This window comes from Triturus cristatus, chromosome 8 (genome assembly GCF_964204655.1).
Source record: "Triturus cristatus chromosome 8, aTriCri1.1, whole genome shotgun sequence".
Classification (NCBI taxonomy): Eukaryota; Metazoa; Chordata; class Amphibia; order Caudata; family Salamandridae; genus Triturus; species Triturus cristatus.
The window spans coordinates 227531838-227549656 of NC_140591.1; the positions used below are offsets into that span (position 1 = coordinate 227531838).

Sequence of the window (17819 nt, forward strand, 5' to 3'; positions counted from 1 at the left end):
CCGCCGGGCAAATACTTGAAAGGTTATAGACTGAAACTGCCGCTACCATTTAACACCTCGTCTTCAGATCCTTTACTAGCCTTGCGTTTACCTCATCGCATCATTTTGTTTACTCTCCCCATTTTGTTTACATTTACCTCATCACATTATTTTCTTTACTCTGTCTATTGGTATTTCACCCTTCCTTAAATAGCCTCATTGATGGAAATAACCATTCTTTACACTGACGGATTTTTGGCTCGACTGTTATTGGTTATAGAACTCTGCGCACCTTACCCCTGCGATAAAAGGCTTATGCTCCCCATTTCCACATGAAACTGTGATACCCCTTATTGGCAAATTTAACTTACTTAAAAGTTCCCAGTATATGGTACCCAAAGCGTATCCAGGGCCTGTAAGTTACATGTTATCAGTGGGCAGCAACGACCATAGTGCCACCTGCTGCAGTGACTGTGCAAACAACTGCTTGCCTGTCATGTGTAGCCTAGCTGTGCAGGTTAGAACTGCAAATGTGACCTAATAAAATAAATCACTTTGACAGTCCTAATCCTTCCTTTTAAATATTAATAAGTCACCTCTAAGTAGTCATTACAGTCCATAATGCAGGGTGCATGGTACTCATAAGTAGGACATGTAGAAGTTTAATGTGGAAAGGTCTTTAAAGTGAAAAGGTTTAAAGAGCCATTTTCACTGTAGTAGGGTTACTATTCCATAGGACAGTATTGGGATACCATATTAAATGTTGCTATATCCAGCTAGGAAACAACTAGAATGCTCTAGTTTAGACTTTTTGAAATATTTATTGCAAAACTAATTTACTGGTGAAGTCAGATTTGTAATAAATATTTTGTAAAGTATACTTTTAGAAAAGTTATCCTTTTCCTGCCTAAAGCCTACAGAGGTTCACATGCATGAGCTGCAACTCTCACCTAGGAGGCAAATAGCTCCTATGATGAGGTGTGAACTTGATCCCCAGAGTTGAGACAAATGCAATGGGTGTGCCGAGGTGCTCTGTTCTCTAGTAGGCTGACCATCTGTGTTGTGCTCAGGAACTTAATTAACTTTAAAGAGGCCTATCCTGTCACAGACAGATGCAACTAACTCCCGGGACGGACCCTTCCTTTGTCCTTCCAGCCAGCCAGGCAACAATCCCATTGTGAGATAAGATACCCACCCCACCCCCCCCCCACCGGATTTGAGTGACCATAGATGAGATGTTGCACATTTCCCTGGCCACACCTCTAGAGTGGGCACAGGAGCTCTTCACAGGGAAGAAACCCCATTTGTTAGAAAGTGGACAGGAGCTGCCCACAGGCTGGTGCCAGGCATACATATGGCATCCACACTATCCTCCTCACAAAACAGTTTAGACCTGTGAAAGAACTGAAAAGGATTGGACCTGCTGTCTATGACCAGAGAGCCCTGAAGATTGAACCTGCTGTTCCTCTCGTACTCAGATCAAAGTAGTAAACTTCAAAGGCCATAAGGCTGACCTCCTGTCCAATCTACAGGGACACAAGAGCCACTATTCTCTAGTTGACCAGTTCCAAAAGACCATTCCAGGCCCCTGTTGCTGGCCTCTGTATGACTGAGATTTAACGCCCAAGTTCTGTCCCCAAGGTCCTGGATCCTTGGCTGGTGTTAACATGTACTCCTCCTACAGTTTTCTGAAACCTGGGACTTAGGAACCTTTTGGCTTCCAAGACCTCCGGAGGACAAGTATCAACCTGCCAAGTCGGTCTGAAAAATGTGTGTTGCCGCCTGGCCAAATATCCAGGTTGCTCCCGCTTGGAACTTTTGTATAGCAGCACATCGGATTCTGCATAAAATCACAGACATGGTATCCGACTCATGGAGCCCTCTTCAGCTACAGCCTGCAGCTTTGCCCAGCTGGAAGAACACAACCTTAAAAAAAAGTGACCAATTCTGGAGGCATTAATCATCACCGGGCAAGGGCATGAAAACCATCTGGAGGTAAAGGGATCTTCCCCTCATGCGAAATTCTAAATTCTTTCACTCTCAGCTTTCCCACCAAAAGACAAGTGTGACCAAGACCTTGGTCAGCGCTATCTGACTATTTGGTGCCCCATTTGCTGCCCTGACGAGCGGAGGATGTTTGACTTCCATTTTAGAGACCAAGTCTGAAGGTAGACATCCAACTGGGTCGAACATGGTTTCTGTACCCAACCTGCACTCCACTGCGGTCTGCCTTAAATTGCGCCTAGGTACTGGTCAAGCGCAACGAGATGACTGTGATTGCTGCTTAATACGTTTTGAAGCAATTTGAATCTTAAAAAATTCATAACTCCAGTGTCCCTTATTGGATGTTTGTAGTCTTAGTGTGATAGTATTTATCAAAAAATACTTTTTCTTCTAAATTGGTTTGGGATTTTTCTTGTGTTGTTTTGACTTTATTAGTGCATAAATAAATTATACATTGCCTCTAAGTTAAGCCTGCCTGCTTAGGGGTTAAGATCAGGTTAACAGATTTTCATGGTTCTCTCTGACCAGGAATGCGGTAATTTGTTTAAAGTAGATATTCACCAATCTCAACTAATACACCAATTTTGTGCTGCAATGCAATTACTTTGCGAGAGAAAAACCTTCTATGAAAGCCTCACACTCCCTTCTAACAAGCACCCTTTTTAGGTCCCGCCTGACCCAGCGCATGCGGTGGTCTGGCAAGACTTTTAGTAAGGGCTTCAAAAAATGCTACCATGGCCAGCCTACAGCTTGTGTGCATGTGCGCGGGCTTACGAGCAGAGGCGCTATATGGCTTTCCTAGTCATGCTCATTAAGCGCATCGCTCGCCGTGCTTGATCGCGATCACTTTCGCGGCCGCTTTGCTGTTCTCAGTGAGCCAGTATTTTCACAGCTGCGTTACTTTTACGGCCGTGCGCCTTCTCCTCGTGTTATCTGTGCCTCTCCTCCTGTTATCCCTGGCGCGAGCGGCATCCAGTTTCTTCTTGTCTTTCTATTCTCCGTCCTCTTTGGTTCTCTGTATCTCTCCTAACCTGAGATCTTCCCTCTCTCTCACCTTTATCCCACCCCCTGCACTTTCTTCCTGCACACCATCTTTCATAACATTTTAGTGTCTCTCCGCTGCTTTGTGAACCTTCCCCTCTTCACCACGCCCCTCCCCTTTACCTCCTTTTTGCACTTATCTCACTTTTCTTTCATGGCTGCGTTGTGATCCCTTCTTCCTCCCTCATTTACGTCCACCTCTCCTCCCCTTCCTCTTGCTACACACCTCTTTCCTATTGATCCCAGTCTTCCCTTCAACCCCGTCTCACCCCGCGTTTCTCTACATCTGTCGTTCTTTCCCCTCCAGCATCACATTTACTTGAGCTCCTTTTTTCCCCACCTGATCTCCTTTTCGCTGCTTCCCCTTCCACCTTCTCCCCATTTCACCCACTCACTTAGCCCCCCTCTCTTTCGCCTCCTCGCCCCTCTGATCTCCCCTTCTCTCCTGCTCGTCAGCCTCCCATAGTCCGCCTCTATATATTCCTGTTCCCCTTCGCCCCACCTGTTTCCCCGCTGCTGACCCGCTCTCATCTCGCCCTGCACCCCCTTCTCGCGGCATCTCTGCACACCTGGCCTCTTCCTTCCAGTCACATATGCTTCCTCTAGCCTCTCTTTTTCCTAGTTCTCTCTCCAAGGCCTTTCGCTCACCCACTTCCTTCTTCCCCCATACCTCATTTACCCACCTGCTCACTGTCTCACTCCCTGTCTGCATCTGATTCATCCGCAGCCACTTTCTCTCGCGTCTCCCATTTTCACAAGCCCCATCCCTGTCTCTCTCGCTCCCCAATGCCTTCTTTTTCTAATATATTTACATCTCTCTTACTCACCTAGCTCCTCTTTACTTTGTTTTGCTACCTGCCCTCCCCACTACTTTACACCCTTCTCACCTGTATCCCTTCCTGTGCCGCCTTCCCCCTGTCACACCTGTCTCCTCTTTCTATTCCTCTCTCAGCTACATTCACCCCTCCCCATCTTGAAACCCTCCTGCTCGCCCCTTTTCACCAGAGCCCCCTTTTCAATCTCTATGCGCCCTCCCTCCTTTCGCGCCCACTCTCACCCCTGCTCACCTTCTGTCCCTTCTATCCCTCCACACTCTCCGCCCTCTCACCTGTATCCCTCGCTGTGCACCCCCCACCCCCCTCCTCTCGCTACCAGCAGAAGTTGCTGCCCTCATACGGGCCCCTCTGACTTTAGCCCTGTGCGGCCGTCCCTCGGGCCCCCGCCAGCTCGGGATCGGCTACTTCCCTAGTGAGACCTGAGAGAATGAATTTGGGGCCAGTGGTTGCCAAGGACACGTCTCCTTGGTAAACACGCTGGCTGTGATGAGAAGCTTCCAGCCCCAGCAGTGTCTGGCCCGCGCGGCTCTGATGAGAACGGGTCCACGCTGTATGCAGAGCATGTGCTCGCTAATACTGAGCTTGCTGCTGTTTGGATGACTCAGCACCATCATAATATATTCGGAGGCCACGCGCGGGAGGAGACAGCCGCTGATTGCGATACCGCGTGTAAAGGGAGCACTGATGCAGTCACACCTTGATACAGACACTCAAGGACTGCCAAAGGGAATCTTTTCCTCAGACCCTGTGCTTTGACAGCACCGGTGCTTGTGCTATAAAATCTTTGCATAGGTTTTGAAGCTAACATGTTGTGTTTTTTCATGTCAGCTGACGCATTTGAAATCATTAGTTGGTGGCAGAAACTGGGGCTACTGTGTTTTCTCTTTTCCATAACACTTTATTTTTAAACTTCGAAACTGGCGCTTGTGACTTGGGGCCCTGCATAGTTGTTTGTATAGGGGTCCGTAAACACTGCTGACTGGCCTGGTGCTGCTAGGTGCTCCTCATGCTCTGCCTTGCACCCTTCTACTCCTCTGCCTTGCACCCTTCTCCCCCTCCGCCTTGCACCCCTCTTCCCTTCCACCTTGCAGCCTTCTCCCCCTTCTCCCCCTCCAACCTGCACACTTCTCCACCTTGCACCCTTCTCCCCTTCCGCCTTGCACCCTTCTCCACCTTGAACCCTTCTCCCCCCTCTGCCGTGCACCCTTCTCCCCCTCCGACTTACACACTTCTCTACCTTGCACCCTTATCCCCTCTGCCTTGCTCCTCCTCGCCCTCCCCATTTCACCCTTTTCCACCTCCGCCTTGCACCCTTCTCCCCTCCGCCTTGCACCCTTCTCCCCTCCGCCTTGCATCCAAGCATTGGCATAGCCAATAGGTCTCGCTTTTGGGACCTTATAAGTATTTAGTTAAGCAGCACAATATCCTTGGTGCAACAACACCAACTGTTGCATGGCTAAACACTTATAAGGTCCCAAAGGCGAGACCTATTGGCTATGCCAATGCTTGTTCTCTATTGAGAATCTGTCTGAAATGTGAGTCTCTTTTTCCGCCCAGGACACTCCACAGACTGCCTTGCTTTCTGTGCATGTATTTCTTTACAGATTCTGCTCATCACAAACCTTTTCTATACTGCCGCTTTTGCATCTTTACACTTTTTTGACTGCGTTAGTCACCTTTCTTTTCTATCCTATTTAGAGGTTTTTAGCATTTCAGGTTCAGTTCTTTTCTCTTTTTCTTTCTAATTTCTGGGTCATCTTTTATGGGGCACTGTAATGAGTCTCCTTCTACCTTACTGATGCAGTGTTTTTCACTGTTCTGTGTTTGGTCCCTATTTCTCACACAGACTCGTTGACAGAAGTCTACTCTCCATTTCCAAAATTCACGGTTGCCTTCCACCCATCTCTAATCCACTGAAACACATGTAGCCCCTTATATCCGGGCCAAACATCTTGAAGAGTGAAATCTTGTTCGTCCCTGCATCAAATTCCTTTCTTCCACACCTTTTTTTTTTACATTTCCGTCTTATTTCTCGATATTTATTTTTGGGCCATTTTATCTGTATTTATCCTTATTTACTTTGTGATTTGTGTATAAATGAAGTTGTAAAACTGTACATTTCCATATTTATTTAACTGATAGACATGCACTTTGATGTCTGCCGTGATTTAGCCTGCCAAATATTATGTAACAATACATTGACTAAATATTAGCATTATACCACAAATGTATGTGACGTATGCCATTATTTATAGAAATGTCATCCTGTTTTTAAATTTCCATGGTGTCCATTTGTCCAGCTGTTGGGCTACAATTCATGAAGACAGCACGGAGAGTAGCTTAACAGAGTACAATTTTCTGTATTTATCCACTTTTATAAATAAATGCAGACAGACAACACATCGTTTTGGTCTGTACTTATCGGTGAAAACAGGGAGCCTTACTTAGGATTTATTTTCCTGCTTCTCTTATATTGCTTCACTACCGCCACCCGCAAAATAGGCATAATTTTCGACTGTGTCCTAAATGTTAAAAAAAACAAATCTCTTTGGTGTGTTTTGCATACTGTTTTCAAGTACAGAATATTGAAGAAAATGCATACTCTCCATCGAAGCTTGTTATCCAATCTTCGGTTCTACCTCGATGGACTATTGATCTCTAAATGTAGGCTTTTTTCTGTGGCTCTCACTTCTTCTTCAGTCCATTCCGTATTATGTCCATATACCATTAAACCTTTGTAATTCTGTACACATTACACCTTCTCTTGTTTACTTTTGTTTCTTATTTTGCATCATTTTCAATTTCACTATGAATTGTTTTCTTCCTAAAATGTATACACTTTTTTGTACCAGTGCTTGGGAGGAAAGTGATTCATAGATTCAATAAATAAAATATTTGCCAGAAAAGTTAAATGAGGAGCAAGGCACACAGAACATATATGGGTGAGGTTAAGTGTGGATTAATTCATGACTTCACTACATACAGCTTATTTCTTTGGTCCCATTTTAATGCGGGCCTATTCCCACGTGTTGTGGAGGAACGATACAACCTATCAGAGTTGCTATCCTAAAACCTCTGGATGCTCACAAAAAAAGGACATATGTTCAAAATCCTGATGCACAGATGTGAATTCTGTAGAATTTCAAAATCACAAATTCACTTCTAAAAGTTCATCTATATCGTTTTCCACGACTGTAAATTTAGGTATAGGGATGACAAAGTGGCATTGCATGGAATGGGTGCCATACACTAGGGCAGCGTTTCCCAAACTGTGGTCCGTGGACCCGTAGGGGTCCGTGAGACATTCTCAGGGGGTCCGCAGGACTCGAGTGGCTGCCGTCGTAGTGAAAAACAAAACGCCCATGCGCCCTCACAGCACAAGAGCTGTGAATGTTGGCGCAGGGGCGGCGAGACCACAACAATACAATCTGGCCAATCACCATTCAGCTTTAGGAGCAAGCTGAATGGTAATTGGCCTTATTTTATTATTTGCTTCTGCCAGTCCTCCGACGTTGCGCACCCACTGTCCGTGCGTTTCACCTTGTGTTTGCGGCCAGCACCGGGGCATTTTACTACCATGTGTGCCCTGTTGCCCTGAAAGTAGAGTACAGCTGTGCCTCTTGTATCGAGGCTGAAGAGCATTCGAGCACCTCGAACTGGCAGGAGGGCTCTTCTCCCTCTGGAACTGCATGTGAGTGTTTTACAAGTGTACCTACTCATTTACAGTAAAAGCGCGCGTATGCTTTAAAAACGTCTTTCCTTTTTATGTCAGCCCCATGTAACATAGTTGCTTATATGAGCCGGCACTTACCACAAAGTGCTGTCGAGAGGCGACATTACCTGTTACATAAAGCCCCTCGATGATCCTACATCCGTTCAGAAACAAAGTGACGAGCTGCGATTCAATCCTCTGACCTCCGGATTGTCTGGGATGCATTAGTCTGCAAGCCATCAGACCTGGCACAGTCCACTAATCATCTTTAAACAGATACAAAATGGTAGGGAACCATTTAAAAAAGAAAGATTGAGGTGCCTGCTCTCTCATTTTGCACTAAAGAAATAGCGCAAATATCACCTCCAAGAGGCTAACATTTGGGCCACAACCTTACAAAACATTGCTAGACAGCTAGTGACAGAACAAGTAAACTTCACACAATGCAAGAGTTTTATAACACCACAAAAATCTGAATCACTACTAGGCCTGCTAATATCTAGAGTGGATGTCATTCGGAAATTGCATCGTTTGGCACAACGCAATAACATGGAATGCTGGGTGAGGCAGAGGCCTGTAATTATTCGCTGTGCATAACGATTCCAGTATTAAACTCCGCGATGGCACCAAAGTGCCCGGCCATAGTAATGCATGCCAGGGGTTCTCGAAAGGGGCAGGGCAAAGGCATTAGGAGGGGCACGGTAAAGGCAAACGATTTCAGCGGCAATGCACGGGAAGTAAATCACTCCTACAATGGATATATTGCATTGTAATGCAGAAAAAAACTGCTTCTGCATTTCACCACGTCCCTAGGGAAAAGTAAACATCGCCCATGTGCCCCCAGGCTCATACCAACATTGGCCGTCCAATCAAACTGGTGTAATCACAAGACAATATTCTGATCGCGTTCCTCAGTCCTGAAGTCAGCTGCGGAACTCCCGGCTTCCAGGATAATCGTCCACAGTGTGCTGCTACATACAATAGACCCGAATCAGACCGGAGACTCCCGATTTTCGAAGCCAAAAACGGCTTTCTTTTGACTGTCTCCCTCCTGAAATTGCCTCTGCTTGAATAGAAGTCAACGGGGTGATACACTCTCCCAATTATTTCTGTGAAATCTTCCATTTTCTTCTTCTAAAAATGTTTGCATGTATGCTTCTAGTCTAAATCTATCCTGTCTGGCAGCATATTTACATTTACACGTGACATTACCAATAATAGGGCAGAGAAAGCCAGCTTCATGAGAAGTGTTCAGATCTCACACCAAGTACGTTTAGTGAGTGAATTGAAATACATATTAGGTGCGCATTAGCAGCATATGTCTATAGACAATCGTTAAAAAATAAATGTTATTCCTGTGGATCCCAGTGAAAAGTTTTCAGAGATTTACAAACGCCAACCTCATGCGAGGAAGCTCTGCCTCTTCCCTCATTTATGTCATGTTTGAGAAGCACTGACAAAGCAAACAGCAGTTAGGATTGTGGGCACCACAAGCTCCCCAAACACTCCTTTCACTCACACACAGAACAGATAATAAACCACATTGATTTAGGCCCAGATCTCTGTACCGGGGTGAATGTATGATATTGTTCTGCATTCTGTCCATCAATTGTTCTTTTTATATAATAAATCACAGGCAGCAGTAGAGCAAGCTTCCTCCGCATGCGCACACATGCAGTGCAAGCTTCCGCCGACAGAAGTGAATCAGTTGAAAGGCACATGTGTATAGGTTACCGTTACTTGGCAGGCGGGTAGAAATTGATGCAGCCGGGATCAGCAGAAGGATTTTTGCGCTGCCATCTGATTGCTCACTTTCCACAAGCCCTTGGGTGAATTATGTGTGCTGTCAAGCTTTTATACTCAGACATATCAAGCTCTTATTCTGTGTAGCCTTTGTGGTTTGTTGTTGGCAAGGGACGGGGGACAGTGGGCATCCTAACAGGAGAGGGTCATGTCAGGTGCCACGCGAGGCTTCTCTGAAATATGCCTTAACTGCACTGCTCAACCCTTGGTGGTAAAATATTGTTCTGCTGTATGTGACTAAAGATGATGTCTAACAGGGGTTTATGGTAATTGGCATAGCATTCATTGTTCCATGCCTCCTGTGCAGATACTATCCTGCCATCTCTTGCACTCCAATGATGAACTCCTAATATAGACCTTGAATTTGCTCTGTACACTGGACTCATCGCTTTGTGCACTACCTTGTTAGAATTTTCACAATATTCGTTGCTCCTTGGGGCATGTCTTTATTATAAAATGCTTCATAATTGTATAATATTTTAGACCTTCTTAAACTGCGAATAGGTAAACATGCTAATAATTCACAATCATTCAACCTGTTTCTGTAAGGGTCACCACTCCGAGGCTCTGGAATGAGAATGTAGAGGTGCTGCAATGGCTGAGAGCAGGAGCCTTGTACCATAAATAATGCACTGATGTATGCATATGTCCATGCCAATAGACCCAATTCAGGCTGTCTCTCTCCTGAAATTGCCTCTGCTTCAAAAGGCGTTTTTAAAAAGAAATTTAAGTTGTACAAATTTCTTGGGGGACCCCGGCTTCCAGTAGTGATTCAGTGGGGGTCCTCAGGAGTCAAAGGTTTGGGAACCACTGCACTAGGGAGTCAACACCCACAGATTATGACCTTTTAGGGTACACACAAATATTTAGCAGGTAGTTTTCCACTCTGTAAATGTGTTAAAACTGCTATAGCCAACAGCAGAACACGTGACTTTACAGGGTGAGAGAGTGAATTGATCCTCCCATATTTCTCAGTGGTATTGCATAAAAGCACATTTACACCCGCTTTCACCTAATGGAGTACATTTTGCCGATATTTAGCACTTCCAGAAATCGAAGACTATGGAAGATTTCCCATGAATGCTTCTGAGTGCTTTTGAAAACCCAAAAGATCTGATATCTCCTACAAACACAGGAGTTACCCCCTACAGGTTTCTTTGTAGCCTGACTTTCTTAATTCAGGCCCTATGTGAATACAGTGCTGTGTTTTCTTGCCTAAGCCTGCTTACTGGGAGTGAGGGGGTGGAAGTGAGCATTACAATATCCACAACAAATAAAGGAATTGTGGCATATCCTTAATTCAGGTTAAGAGTGATCACAGTTAAACGCAATTCTAACGTACCTGTAATATCATATTGCTATATACTGAACTCTTTAGCTAGTTAAACTAAAACTGCATAAGGATAACATTATAAAATTCTACATTGTGCTTGTAAAAGGAAAGAGACACCCTTTCGTACACTGCATGCGGCAGAGCAAGAGCACAATAGCTCAGTTCTACAGTCTCAAATAATGACCCGATCTAGGTAATCTTATTCTTGCCTATAAGCAAAATTACTTTTAGCTAGAGCATGAAGTCAGGCTCTTTGGTTTATGTCAAAAACATTAAATAAACAAAGTGTTTTTTAAAAAAAAAGTACTTGTTAAAAGTGAACAAGTCTTATTCATCCAACTACAGTGAAAGGCCATACTCCTGTAGCTAGAAAACAGCAGTACTTTGTGTTTTGATCAAAGATGCTTACAGTTCTTTTTATATTGCACTCATTACCCGGATGGGTCACTGGGAGCTATTGGCGTACTTGCATGAGCAGTTGCAACACTGTCAAATTGTCTGACATAAGTCGTACAGTAACAAGGGCAGAGCAGCTCATTGAGCAAGAATGGGCAAGAGGATTACTAAAACTGTCATGTGTTCCTAACGCTTATAAGAATATAGCATACAGAGCATGAAAATCACACAGATTTTCTGTTCTCCATTTCAACCATACTAAAACACCATACCCTTTCAAGGCCACAAGGGATCCAAAATAGAAAAGCACATAATACAAAGGCAGGTGCACACAGCCCTGGTGACTACAGCTTGAGATTAAAGGCTACCTAATTAAAACTCAAACTGTAAAGGATTCACAACATATTTCTTGGCGACTACTTACCTGCAGTTTTTGCCACAGAATAAAAACTATTAGCAAGTGAACTATGTACCCATTCAGTAATACACATCAACACCGTAAACCCCATTACAGAACACACAAAAAACTTAGTAAAGCAGGTACACACGCTGGTGCTCACAAAATACCCAGCCGCCTAACTTATTCAATATATGCTCATTCAAGCTTCAAAATTGATGAGTAGGCAATAGAACAGACACTTTGACAATCTTTTATTGTGAAATATTGGATATAGAAAAAAAAATGTACAAAAAGTAAATAGTTAGGTGTTTGCAAGTACAGTATTTCAGGGATCTATACATGTATACATATGGTAAAATGAACAGCTTCTTTGTACAATGCGTTTTGAGACAAATATACATGTGATCTAGAAATTACTGCAATGTACATTAGCATAAAATTCACAAACAACTTGAGCCTTAATAGCTCACTGGCCAATGCAAACTAAAATTCCTAAGCAAACATGAAAATGATACAGTGCAACCAGCTCCTTGCATGTACACAAAAACATATGTTGTCAGTTTGATGCTTATGCGCATCAAGAGACCACAATGTTCAGATTCAAAGTTACAACCTTATACAATTAAGCTGGAAGCAAATAAGAATTGGGGGATAAAGATCGGATCATTAGGATTGAATACTGTGAAGCCCCTAAAACATTTTAGTTTTGGTACTATGGTGCTCAAAAACAATTTAAAACCTCTTTGAGGAAGCAATTTTAAATAAATGTGACCATGTCAGTTTATAACAAGGGACAGGCAGTTAACTATCTTAAAAAAAATAATTAATAAAATCTTTTCAGCATGAATGATTTGTGAAACAACTCCAAATTGTATTGTGCTGTCAAGACAGCAATGCATGAGCCAGATAACCAAGACATATACAAGTAGACAAACAAGAAAGCATACCAGCTTTTAATAAAAGATGGTTGACAATAGTCACCTGTCTTAATACAAGCGCTGCATTATAAGAAAGCAACTAGTGGTGTGTGTGAGATACTAAACTCAACTTCAGCATATACCAGCAAGATATTGTAGCAAAAAAAACCCCACAAAATTAAAAGCTAGGTAGAGCAACAACATCAACAATGGCTCTAGAAAAATCCCAAGAGTTTATCGTTGAACTGCTGGCTTCTTCCAATTGTCACGAAAGTGTCAGAAACTGTAACTTAAACCAGGATGCAATTACACGGAAGACTTCAGTTTAAAAAATTGATAGCGTATTTAAGTTCTTTTGGTATATTTCAGTACACCAAAGTAATATAAATTCTGACAACGTGACTTGCTTTTGACATTTAAAGAATGCATTTTAACTGTCAAACCAAATATTATTTAGAACAGGCAAGTGGTATGTCATGTGAAATAATTTGGCCTTTGTATCAATGATGACATGGAACAACCACATTCCAAATATACTAGATAGCATTGGTATGAAATGTACTAATGAGGCAGAAACAGATACTAAATCAATCGTGATCTTCATAGCACCCAACATAAAATCTAATAGATAGTCTACATTGCAAAAGCACGTGCCTGTAAAACTTGTAGACTTGCACATCAATTCCGAAGAGGAAGTGTAAAGAAAGAAACATTATCTCCTCTATGAAATATACTCTGCTCTTTAGCATTAAATGGTCTCAGGGTCATGCCCAGCAAATCAAATCTAAAAGTTTATAGCCTTGTTTGAGAAAAATTACCAAGATGCAGGCTACAGAGAGCTATTGGATGATAACAAAAGCTAAGTCTCTGTAAACATAGCAATTTCAAAAGGAAACGGTAACAGTCTGGTCTTGAGATGTCAGTCATGGATGGGTTGGTCCATTCCTCTGTTTCCACATATGTCTGAAAAGGCTATCAAATTAACCCGGCTGAACCCAAATTAGGGATGGATCAGCAGGCCAACATCTGCTGATTCTTAAATAAAAATGTTGTTTAGCACAGTACTGTAAAAAAGTCACCTTGTGGCACTTCAGATCCAATATGAAACACAATGGTGCCATCGACATCTCAATCAGTGATGAACGAGTCGGTCTGACTAGCAAGGAAGGGCCATCTGGTCTGTAGAATATGATCTGTTCGATAGGAAAGCACTTCTGCAGCAACTAAATAACTGGGGGAGCCACTTATCAAGGATCACCTATTTCCTGTTTTAAAGCACCCATCAAAGACCACACGCCTCCCTGGATGGGCTAATCCCAAATGGAAGCTAATGGTTCAGCAAATACAAATAACGCATGACATTCTCAAAGGTGCAGATGTTTCTAGTCTATGTGAATGCTGCCTAAAGGGCAGTTCGATAATTCAGAACCAAATGAATCGAAACCCTGACTGGACTAACACCATATGTGGTTAGTTTACAGCTAAATTTGAAAGTATGCAAATAATTAACAGGGTACAGCTACTCAGTTTTGAAGATACACCACATTGGGCATGTGAAAGACTAACTGCAGTGGTCAATGGATGGTGAAGCTGGAGTGGATAGGGCTTCTCTACATTTAGAGGCGATAGGACTGCATTTTCTTCACCAGAGAATCACACAATTGCATTCATGCCAGTTGGCTGTGGAAGCATCTGCAATGCAGAATTTGCATGGTTACTGGTGAAGGAACTCGTCAGAGCAGAATGGCACTGATAATGTTATAGTGTATTGGTTTCTTTGAGCACAGTCATGATGGTTACATAGCTTGTCTGTAAATATTTGCAGAAAAAGACTGATTCCCAAATGGTGGAACTTATAACTTAAAACACTCCACTTTATTTCGCTAGAATCAGTCAATCAAAATTGCATGTGCAGGGTTCTTAATTGCTGCTCTAAAGCTGGAGTCTTGAACCTCAAGAGGTTCAGAATACACAATGTTCTGTGCTTTAACTCCCAACGCAGAATAATTTTTTGAGCTTACTGCATCCCTCTAGGCATATTTTATGGTGTGCTAACTATGTTCATTATAGTGCCATGTTACTACAGCTTTATGTTTTAATGTAAATGACTAGCAAATAACCAGTTAATGGAGGCCAGTGTTATTGTTGACTGAGAACTAAAGCAGTGAAGTGGTTCCTAAATGAACAGAAACATAGCTTGGTAAAGTACATCTAAGAACATGAAAAACAGGGAGTTTAGGAAGGACGAATCACAAGGCAAACACTGTTGTAATCTCATTCATACATCCATACAGCAAGTGTATGTCTGGCAATGGGCATTAAAGGAAAGCACAACCAAGTACCATATTTACCAACCAGGGCAGAACTAAGCTCCTGCTTATTCAGCACTGCCAGGGAGAGACTAGCAATAAAAGTGGGACTCAACAGCCCGATATGGAGTTCTGCAATTTTTGTTCACCCACGCTGCAGGTTTTTCTAAACACAACAGGACAGCATTTGCAATTACTAGCTAAGTGGTGGTGTAAACCTTAAAGCAGAGGATCAAAGAAGAGTAACTCAAATATCTAAAATCTTAAGGAAAACAATATGCATGTCTGAAATGAAGATGCCATAACTACAGCCAGGCAGAGAGCAGACACCAGAGCATGATGCTCATCTTTCGATGTTTACATGCGAAAGAGAACTTTCTTATGAATTGGAAAGACGCATGTTTCAATTATCAACAGACAACCTAATACGGAGATTAAAAAAAAAGCACACAGTGGTAAGAACTGCATAATGTAACATTAGTGTGCATTCATTTTTTTCAGTACATGGTTTTCATGATATTCATAGCAAATAGCTATCCTTGCCACATTCGGAAATGGTTGATACGAAAACCAACACTATATGAAAACAGGGGGTATCTGAACAAACAATAACAGATCGACATGGTGAGAAGATAAACTGAAATGCCCATAGACATTTTTTAAAGCACCGCAGGTCCCTACATAACACACAATTTCTGAATCCGTAGTAGCCTTCATACAAGTAGAATCATCAGTGTATTCCCAGATCACCTCAAAATTAACACTTGATCACCATTTTTCAAAAAAATTAATCAGTAACAGTAACCAGTAATCATGCACTTGAAAAGATAAACCAAAGGGACACACCAGAAAGATTCAAACTGCAGCACTAAGCTTCTAACTAGATTGTGCACTAAGAAGCCCTGCACACAATATTGGTTCACCAAGATGAAAGCTAAACATAACCAAACCAGCAAACTATATTGCATTGGACCTAATGGAAGTCGTCAATCATAATTCAAAATATGCTCAACACCTTTTCTAGTAGGTTTGATCGTTTGCTTCATTTACTTTAAAACCGAAAAATTCCCATGTTTTAAAAACACTAAATATTTACAATTGGACTAAAATCCAATAAATAAAAGGTACACTGAGAAAAAAGGCACTTGTAAGAAAAAAACCTACAGCTGCTTTTACATAAAACCTTTCACCCACGGGCTCTGTACAACACAAGTCAAACCCCTCAATAACTGATATAAGAACTAACATGCTAAAACCCTAATTGGGTTATAACTTTACATAGGTTCTGAAGTTTTGCTCCTTACCACAAAAGCACCGCCATTTGACTCATACATGTACATTATTGTAATAAATTAAAACAAATATGTACGTTTTGTTAAAGAGCGACATGAAAATACAAATCATTAAAGCAGATCATTTTATAATGTTAAAAGCTATGTAGCACTTTTTGAACACGCCAAAAATTGGACTACATTTATTGCATTTTTTTTTATAGAATACTATTTTAGTATGCTTGCTCTCAAATGGTTTAATACAGATTCAGGAACAAGTGCTCCTAATGTAAAAACATATATAACCTCCAAGCCAGCTGAAGTTTTGTCCTTATAAAGCTGCATATTACAGGGAGTGTAGGACAGGGTGCAGACTAAATCCAGGATGCAAGTCTTCACAAAACAATTTAAGGGCTTCACAGAATCTCTCAACTTACACTGAACAAACACTAATGGAAGTGAATGTTGTGGTTTCTCAAGTCAGTATGCTTCCACTTTTATCAAACTTCTTGCCCTTGGACAGCCCTGCAACCTGCTTCAGAAGTTCTCGGATTTTTATCTGAAACAAAAAAAAAAAAACAAATGAGCAAATAATTTAAACATGTTAGTCTATATGATTTCAATACAATTAGAACACTGACAAACCTATATATTCTGAGGAATCAAGTATGTATACATTTGACATATTACATATTGCACACTTGAAAAAGATTCCAACTGCAAAACGTTGTTAACATATGAGGGCGCAACCATTACACTACTACTGATGAGTAGGCATCATGGCGGAAGACGTTCTGGAGTTAGCTTGGAAAAAGAATAATATAAATTATTTCATTAAAAACAACAACCTGCTAACTATAATAACTTGATATATCTAGTCCTTCAGGATCACTGCTTTAACCATTAATGCAACTCTCCCTGCTTCCTCTGAGGAGGATCTGTGGAAGGCAAAGTGCATACATAACCTCAATCGCACACATTTAGCCTCATCTGTAATCTTGAGGTTTAGTACAGGTACCAGGAAAAGGAATACAATCTCTCAAGTTTTTGCACGATATAGGCCAGGTTCTGTCGAATGTCTCCAGTTGGTAATTAAACAATTCAGTGGGATCCAAATCTATTGGCGAGTAGCCAATAAAACATACAAAAAAATGATGTAGTCACGGTCTCAAATAAAACTGGTGCTAAGCAGTAGACGCCAATAAATCGTTGATCGTTGATCGTGCAGTAGATCAAGATTTTATTACAAGGCCAGAGGCTATCATTATGCATTATACCTTTAATGCCACTCCTCACAGCACTTGAAAGAACATTACATCAGAAAACTAAAAACAATCTAGATTACAATATTCATAGCATACAAGAAATCCATGCACAGAGCTATCCTCCTCTTTAAAATGCTGCTCCTTGCAGATAAGTAGCTTTCTATTCTTTATACTCAATGTTACCGTTAATATTTACTTGACTTTTCCTTTCATTTTGGTTTCCAATCTATGAAAACACCTACCTTTTTAGAATCATTTAACATTATTTTAGTTTATCTTACATTAGATTTGGTGCCTTTTTCTTTTTATGCAGGGTTTTAAAGACAATCCGCCTCCATGTAGCGCGCGCTAGCTTCTCATACCTTTAATCTTTAGGCGGCGCCTCCTTTGAGTCCGTCACACCGCTCTCATGCTGCCTTGATCGCGGAACGGGGGGCCTGAACCTCGGGTGCCACAACCCGCCTGCCGTGAGTGCTGCTGTTTGGAGATGGCTAATTGAGGATCCCCTTCGGGGTCTGCACCGCCTCAAGGCGCGCAGGCAGCTGATTTCGGG

At 42.1% G+C, this 17819-nt stretch overlaps 1 protein-coding gene across 4 annotated transcripts in view; it reads right to left on the bottom strand.

Moving 5' to 3' along the window:
* Positions 1 to 17819, bottom strand: part of FAM76B (family with sequence similarity 76 member B) — a 135345-nt gene that overhangs the window by 58402 nt on the left and 59124 nt on the right. For 3 of the 4 annotated variants that reach the window (XR_014967663.1, XM_085621418.1, XM_085621416.1), the window contains exon 10: positions 16439 to 16560. Coding sequence is in view for 3 of the 4 variants with exons in the window: in XM_085621418.1 (XP_085477544.1) it covers positions 16477 to 16560 (84 nt within the window). In the remaining variant the exon portion in view is untranslated. Of the gene's footprint in view, positions 1 to 11738; positions 16561 to 17819 lie in introns of those variants that run through there. The other variant, XM_085621417.1, reaches the window with a different exon arrangement.